The sequence below is a fragment of the Apium graveolens genome, unplaced genomic scaffold (genome assembly GCF_009905375.1).
Source record: "Apium graveolens cultivar Ventura unplaced genomic scaffold, ASM990537v1 ctg971, whole genome shotgun sequence".
Lineage (NCBI taxonomy): Eukaryota > Viridiplantae > Streptophyta > Magnoliopsida > Apiales > Apiaceae > Apium > Apium graveolens.
This window is the reverse complement of record NW_027421884.1, coordinates 78,996-87,377: the sequence shown is the minus strand read 5'-3', so window position 1 is coordinate 87,377 and position 8,382 is coordinate 78,996. Positions and strand designations below refer to the sequence as shown.

The 8,382-nt window shown below is 33.1% G+C and overlaps 1 protein-coding gene across 2 annotated transcripts; it reads left to right on the top strand.

The window, feature by feature from the left end:
• The first annotated feature begins 3,808 nt into the window (after positions 1 to 3,808).
• LOC141705763 (WPP domain-interacting protein 2-like) lies at positions 3,809 to 8,313 on the top strand. Of its 2 annotated transcripts, none has more exons than XM_074508649.1 (3): positions 3,809 to 3,930; positions 4,120 to 5,196; positions 7,462 to 8,313. In XM_074508649.1, the coding sequence occupies exons 2-3, from the start codon at positions 4,239 to 4,241 to the stop codon at positions 8,139 to 8,141; spliced, it is 1,638 nt and encodes a 545-aa protein (XP_074364750.1). In that variant the 5' UTR covers positions 3,809 to 3,930; positions 4,120 to 4,238; the 3' UTR covers positions 8,142 to 8,313. The 2 variants fall into 2 exon arrangements, with proteins under 2 accessions (XP_074364750.1, XP_074364751.1); XM_074508650.1 differs by having other exon boundaries at positions 3,818 to 3,930; positions 4,108 to 5,196.
• Positions 8,314 to 8,382: the final 69 nt, after the last annotated feature.

Below are 8,382 nucleotides of genomic sequence, written 5' to 3'. Positions count from 1 at the left end.
AGCTGCTAGGGTTACAATGAATAATCTTCTGTAATAATGATAACACTTATAGTGTAAACCCTATATCTGTGTTTATATACTACACAGTTACAAGATAATCGCTAATTGATATGGAATATAATTCTGCTTCCTAAAATATATCAATCAGATATCTTTTCTTCCAAGTATTCCATTCTTTACGGAATTCCTTCTTCATGCATATCTCTTCTTATGTTTATCTTGATCTTCTTTCCTTTAATCAGCTACTGTCCTTATCTGATTGTCCTTCAGCACTTAAGTTCTGATATCTATCTTCTGACGATTATCTCCTGATAACATATGTACTGATATCCTTAAGTCCTGACTTCCAGTATAAGTACTGATCAACAGTTAAGTACTGATTTATCCTGTTCAAATAAGATCTGAAAGCTAAACATAAAACATATTAGCCATGACATTATCAAATATATCTAACAACACGGCTAATCAAGAGTTTCATAATATGTTGTGGAGGTCTGGTAGAGAAATATAGAGATGTACTGATAGGAAAGTACTTCATGAAAGAGCAGAAAGAAGGGCTTATAACTTTCCTCGAATCATGAACAATTACAAGTGGGAGAAAATTGATAATCTTAAATGCAAAAAGCAGATGCATTTTACTCCTGGAGGAATAAGGGAGGTAGGATTGCCCTCAACCTAATATCATGAACATAAATGATGATATTTCTTCTTGGATGAGACATGCTCAAGCTCTTAAATTACAAATCCATATACAAGAGGAGGAATTGGACATCATGAAGCTCAATTACTGAATACAAGGATGGTTAACTTCACATTAGCTGATATACCTGATCATGAAGTCACTGCAAATTATTTGGACAGGCTTGAAGCTGTGAAAATCATTCTTGACAGACATGGTGGTTCAGAACCCAAATAGAAAATCTTGCTTATGCTACAGGGTGATCAAGTTCAAGTTCTTTCACTTGATGAACTTTTGATAATATTAACCAAGGAACTCAAATATATTCACTATCTACTGAGGAATGAAAATGAAGCATCCAAGGAATGGTTGGACCTAATCTACTAAGCTATCAAAAGAAGAATTCTTGACAAGGGCATATAATACAATGGACATTACATTCCTACATACATGAACATCAGCAATTACGGAAGTAGACATGAAAAAGGGGGCAACAATATTTGAAACTGTCTGGACTCAAAGGCATTTAACTATGAATCCTGATGGAATGAAGCCTTGATATGTGTCATTGGATGAGTTGATGATTAAAAGAACTCCCATTGGAATGCAGAGAGCTGCTATATATCAGTTGTCATAGAAAACTGAGTATGAAAGAAACTTGAAGAAAATGCTACAACATATACTCCTAAAGAAGATAAGTGAAAGAGTAAAAGCATTTGTTCAGAGATACTTCAGAGTTTATTAAGAACCATGAGGATCAACTTTTATTTCCTAGTATGATCTACAAATTCTGCTTTCTATATTTTGTCTTTATATTTTTGGCATCACACATTACCTATATAATTTATGCTTATTCTGCAAAGCATAAATTGGGGGAGATTGTTGGAAAATGTTTAAGTCAGAAATCAGGATTTGCTGGGATCATGATCAGAATTAGCTGAAGTTAATCAGGATCTCCATATGGCAGTCGTGATCTGTCAAAGCGTCAGCATCTGATCAGTTGTCAGTATCTGCATGAATTAGGATATGACACTGTCAGGATATAACTATACTACAGGAAAAGTCAGAATCTGTTTGATTGATACAGTCCCAGTATTAAATGAGTTTTTTATTATCGGTTCCTGACTTATGGGAACATAGCTGTTAAGTAGATATATATAGAAACTAGATATGTCATACTGTAACATCTCTTATAATTGATAGAAATTGATTTTGTAGCTGTGTGATATATAAACATAGATTAGGTTACCGCTGTTGGTAGATACCTCGAGTATTATTCATAACCTAGCAACTCTTAAGAATCTTGTTTCTTGAGAGAGTCCTGTAACAGTTTATAAAGATTTAATAAAGTATTATATGATCTATATTGTTCTTACTTTACTTTCTTGACAATTGATTTATTTGATAATTGTATCCAACCCCCTTAAATAATTATCATATTCTGGGTAACAGTATATATATATACATATATGATCACTACTTAATTTTTAATTATTTTGATTTTCAAAAATTGAACCAAATAACCAAAATCTTTCGGTTCAGTTTTCGGTTCGGTTAACACATAAATTTGGTTCAGTTTCGAAAAAAGAAGAATTCAGATTTTCGGTTAATTCGGTTCGATTCGGTTTCTGACCGAACGGACCGAAGCTCAACCCTGTATATAGGCTAGTGCTTATATATATATAAAGTCATGACTATAAAGAGTCGCTGCACTTTATTTGAATTTGAAAATATAGTTTAACCCATTTTTTCCCCTAAAATGGCGAAAATATTGCATCTTAATTCGAATTCGAAATATGGCCCATTTTTTGAAAAAATATTCGTCATTCGGCTATATGTACCAATTCACTGCATAAGTTGAGTTCATTTAAATTACGAGTTCGGCGAAGATATATTATCAATATAGCAGAATGCTCTAAATGTCTTATATCAATAAAATGTGTTTGATATTTTTTTATATGATCAATAACTAATAAATATCATCTAACAATTGTTAACTACACGTCACCGCCATTAATATAACAACGTTGTACTGACACTTTAGTACGATATCACTGAAGTTGGACGGAGCCATTGTCGTTTTCAAATACAACAAATTTCAATTACCTTACACCCAAAAGTATCGGAGCTACACAAATTATAATTACTATCGACATATCTTTAACTTAAATATCGGATCCAAACAAAAAGAGTCGATTTCTAGTCGAACATGTATAAAACTCGACTCGAGCTTGTTTATGTATCGATCATTTTTCATGTTCAAGCTCGTGTTCGATTAATAAATGAACCAAGCCGAATTAATCTATAATGTTATTTTTGAATATGTTCACGAATACCTCACGAACTATGGTTCAACGAACAACTCATAAATATTGTTCACGAATTCCTGATCACAAACAACTCAATTTACGAACTTGTTCACACGATTCATCAAATAAATAAATTTGAGTGTTTAGCATTCGAATTTTGATTAAATAAAATAATTCTTATTTAAATAATGAATACAGGAACACAAGTTGAATAAAATAATTATATATATACCATCTAACATGTAATTTAATTTAAATTTTATATATCTAATTATAAATTCAATAAAAATAATAAAAAAAATTAAATAACTTGGTAAATTTATTGGTAGATAAATATATACATATTTATTCACTAAATATTATATCATAAACGTGTGTTTATAATATATTTATGACATGTATAATAAGTAATTTATATACTTATTCACAAGTTATATTAACAACATGTTTACGAAGAGATTGATACTACTAATTACGTACGCACGTAACTTGGATGAGTACAAATTTTTTTTTTAATATGAATGCACCATGACATTATTGTAATCACAAAATTAATTTAAAAATTTACAACACTGTCATTAAAAATACATTATATATTCACATAACCCCTAATTATGTACTTATGAACATCTTTCTCTATAAATATTATTCATGAACCTGTTCACGAACATTATAATCAAAGTTGTTGATGAACTTTGGAGCTAAATTATATTATGCTCAATTTTAACTCATTTATAAACTGAGTTTTAAAAATATATTCATGTTCGATTGTTTATAAATCAAACCAAATTCAAAATATTGATACCGGATCGTCTCATTTACCATGCCACCCCGTACCAACCGTAATTTTAAATCGCAGCCCGCAACACAAATAAAAAAAAGTTAATCGGTCTTCCACGAAATTTCTTCAACCTCTATCTTTCTAATTTTATGGCGCAAAAGGTACGCCGCTGTTCCTGAATTACACACATACCCACTGTCTCTCTCTATATATTTTTACTTTTGCAATTTATTAGTCACACAACTTTCCTTATTTCGCTTGCGTCGTTTTCAATTCATCACAAATTAGGGTTTAATTTATTGTAAGTTTTAATCGCACATTAACTGATTGTTTTGAAGATTTTTTGGTAGATTTGCTCTGGAATGATGGGGTTGTTAATTGTTCTCGATCTTGATCTGTAATTCGCCTGGGCCTCATACATTTTGTTTTAATTTTGTTGTGTATTTGTTAAAGTTGCAAACTTTTACTGATGGAAATGAAGGGTGAAAGTTCTTTACTTGAATTTGTTGAAGATAATCAACTTAATTTGGTTCATAGGAATGGTGCTTGTAGTGCTGAAAATGTTGGGAACAATTTATCGGTGAATGGAATGAAAATGAAACCCGAGGGGGTGCTTGGCGGTTCGACCCCTCAGGTTAAGAAAGGGAAGGGGTTGAGGAGGTGGAAAAGGGTTCCGAGGGGGGAATCTAGTAAGGAACGGGGTGAGAGTACGGGTAATGGTAAAGGAGGGAAGAGAGGGTTGCCGAATGTGAGAAATTCTGCTGAGACGAAGCAGAGAAGTGAGGGGTCGGTTTCGTCTACTAATGCTGTGGTGAGAAGTCAAGGAGGTGTTGTTGGTGGTTTTGATTTTGGGATGGTAGTTGGACCTAATAATTTTGCTGCTACGGATTCAGAAAACAGTGAAGATCGGAGTAGTAAGTCCTCGACTGCAGCAAGTGCTCCTAGGTGGAGGTTGGAGGCTGCAGTGGGAGGATATATTGGTGATAATAATGGGATTGCAAGTTCAAACAGGGACCAGAATTTAGTAGCCTTGATGGGTCAGCAGGGTAAAATTCGTACTGGTTTCGGTAAGAAGCCCAGGGGGAATCAGGTCAAAATCGAGAAGGAGAACTCTCATTCCAGCATGGAGTCTGACTCTCAGAGCTCCATCTTTGTCTTTGTGCAGGGAGCTAGCTCTGTGACCAGTAAGGGGAGACAAAGTAGGCGGTCTGCAAATTACGATGGAGAAAACAGTGATGATGAAGCTCAAGGCAGTGAACAGCGTTTTGCTGAAGAACTTCAAGCTGGATTTAGGAAAAATATGGCTGAATTTGAGGAAGTCTCACAAAGGTGCCTAGATGCTGATAACATTGGGTTATCAGAAGATCAAGATCCTTTGCTTGAGTCTATCACTGCACTCCAGTCTGCACAGGATGCACTTGCTCAAGGTGTTCTATCCTCCCTCATTACTTATTTTACCTGTGCTTAAGTATATATCAATAAAGTATTTAACACATTTTTTATCAAGGTACCATACATTTTGATTTTGTAAGAAGTGCAATATACATATTTAAGAACCTTTATAGAGAATTAGGATAAATGCTTGCATTAAATAAGCATTTCTACTAAATTATATACTGATTTAGTGATATTATTACATACGAAAAACTGTGATGGTCTAACATTCCCACTGTTTCATACGGATTGCAGTTTAAACTACTTTGTTCCCTTTACGTAACTCTATTCCGCTCTTCATTTCATTGAAATGAACTAGAGCTTCACCCTTTCTAATTTACGAAATGAGTGCATATGTCATCTTTCCACTCATGTCCTTCACAACTCTTATTATCTCTAGAAAAATACTGTTCATCACTTTTTTATATCACAACTTCCACCCCTAATTCTCTAGTTATCTTTTTCATGCCTCTATTCTTTACATTATAACCAAGTTGTCACTAGATAAAAACAATATCCTGGTAAGCACTGCTTAATTCAAAGGCGGCAGATGAGGTTACAGGACATCAGGACCCTACGAGGATTTTCATTTTTATTAATAATATATATTGTTAGCTTATATATTTATTTTGCTGATTTATAGCTTATATATAATTCTTTAATTTTTTTATTTGTATTTTAATTATTTTTTTGTGATTTTATATTTATTTTATTCTTTCAACAGTGTTTTCAATTTTATTTAATATCACATATAAAATTATCCTTCTAGTGTTAATCATATTAAATGGTTGTATTATTGTTTTGAAATGCATGTTTATGTATAAAATAATTATAATATTGTTATTGAATGTCTTTTGTTTGTTTAGTCCAATTCCAACTTGTAATGTATTGAAGATAGTGCATGTATATTTATATTTTTGTTACTATTCTTTTAGTTGTTTGTCCTCTATTGTTTTTTAAACTTTGTGGGACCCGCTGACGACTAACCACATTAAATCATTTACGTTAATTATTTATAGTTTTATATTATGGGGTCACAGGACCCAAATTCAATGTTATATTCTGTAAACGAAAGGAATTATGATTTTTTTGCGAGAAGTAAACATCCAATTTCTTCGGACAAATTGACAAATTTAACTGAGAAGTAAACTTATTTTCCAGCTGAAGTAGTTCTCTAGAGACCCATTCTCTCCCTCTGTATATAAGTTTGAACAAAAACATGAAATAAGGGTTAATATTCATATATTAAGAAAGTATTTATTATTTCAGTGATTTTATTGCGCACATATTTTGTGATCTTAAATTTTTATTTTTGGACTATAAGTTTGATTTTTTTTTCAACGCTAATTGAGAAGAATATTGCTCTGCGCAAATCACTGTTAATAAGTGTCACATTACTATACATTTTACTGTTATCGGTGGTGGATCTAAAAGGAGGAAGACCTGTTGTCAGGATATTTTATCCTTGAATAATTTCAGTGGCTCGCTTTGCACTGCTAGGAAGTTTGTTTATATTGTTATCTTATCAAGGGATATATATCATGTACTTGTGTGATCTGCAAATGCATTACTGGAGGGATAAAACCTTTGTTTATTGGCCAGGATGATGTATAATAATTTTATATGATCACCCTTTGATGGATAAAGCATTTGTTTATTTCTTGACCACTTGACCTGCTGAATTCAAAACTTCGTTCGTACCTGCTTGTTGCCTTATAGCTTTCTTTGTTATCTAACTGAATTCTTTGGCCAAACTTTAAATTAATGATTACAGAGTAGCTTTTGATTACTTTTTGTATTGCAGTGGGTCATTCTCTCTCAGTCGGGCAGTTGTATTACTTTCTGCTGCTTCTCTTAACATCATTCTTTTCCTCTGTTGTACTTGTACCTATGAGCTCATCATCTAAGATTCTTAATTTACTTGAGATTGAAATAAGGAACAATATAGCTAACAAATGTTTGCATCTGAAAGACGCATTATAGAGCCTGTTTAAGAACTTCATTTCAGGTGCCTGTCCTTAGAAGAGGTGTTTGATGTCTGCTTACTATATCTTTGGTATTTGGTCCTTAAAAGCAGGGTTAAATGAGCACAGTTAATATGGTACCTAAGTTTTCCTAATAGTTTATGATCTGAAAACAATTCTTGATAACGTAATGCTCCCACATTTTCCCCTCCCTTGTTTTTACCCTTGGGTTATATAATCATGAATATAGATTTTCTGGTAGTAAAGCTAATTCTACTTGTTTCTACTTTGCAGAACTTCTTAAATTTAGGGAATTTGGAAAAGATGACAGTGATGTGGTCCAGAATAGTAGTCCAAACTTATCTGAACCGCAGCAATATGGTGAGACTCGACAAACTCGTCCAACTTCATTGGAGAGTGAGATTGTTAACTTAAAGTGCAATGTTAACGAGTTAGAAAGCAAGCTTGCTGATACAAGGTCTATGCTTAAGGTGAAGGAAGATAAGGTTATTGAACTTGAAGCCTCTTTAAATTCTAGTGCACCACAACTGAAAGAAAACAGAAAAATCATAGATTTGGAAGAGAGAAATTTAAGAGAACTGAAGTCGGGACTTGAAAGCCTCTTCAAGGAAAAGATTGAAGCCGAGGTTGAGTCCCTGGTAGTATCTACGTGTCAAGATTTGAAAATAGCAGCACGGGATGAAATTACATTTTTGGAAGAACAAAAGACTCTAGTTACAGAACAAGCCGAGATAGTAAACTTGTCTGAAAACTTAGGAAACAGAGCGACCATGCTAAAGAGACGAGTGGACAACTTAGAAATAGAAGCAGAGGCTGGTGAAATTGTGAAGCTGGAGAAGAGAATATGTAAAGTTGCTTCGCTTTTCTTTATACAGTTGGTACTACTATTTCCAGTCCTTTGTTTTTTTGTTTTCCAGTTGGTTCCTGAATACACCGAGGATGTGCCCACCTAAATCGTAGACTGTCTGTTTTTGTTATCTTCAGTGTCTGTAGCTTCCCTAGACCGTAGACAATATGATGTAATATGTAAGTTCTTTAAGTAGTCGTGATAGAAAATATGATGTAACATATAAGTTCGTGTTGAAATGGTGATAGACTTTTGTTTAAATATGTTGTTTTTCTCAATCTTGAGCAGTTGAGCTAAGCTAATTGATGTCTGTTTCCAAAGTTAAAATTTGTTAGTGTAACTTGACA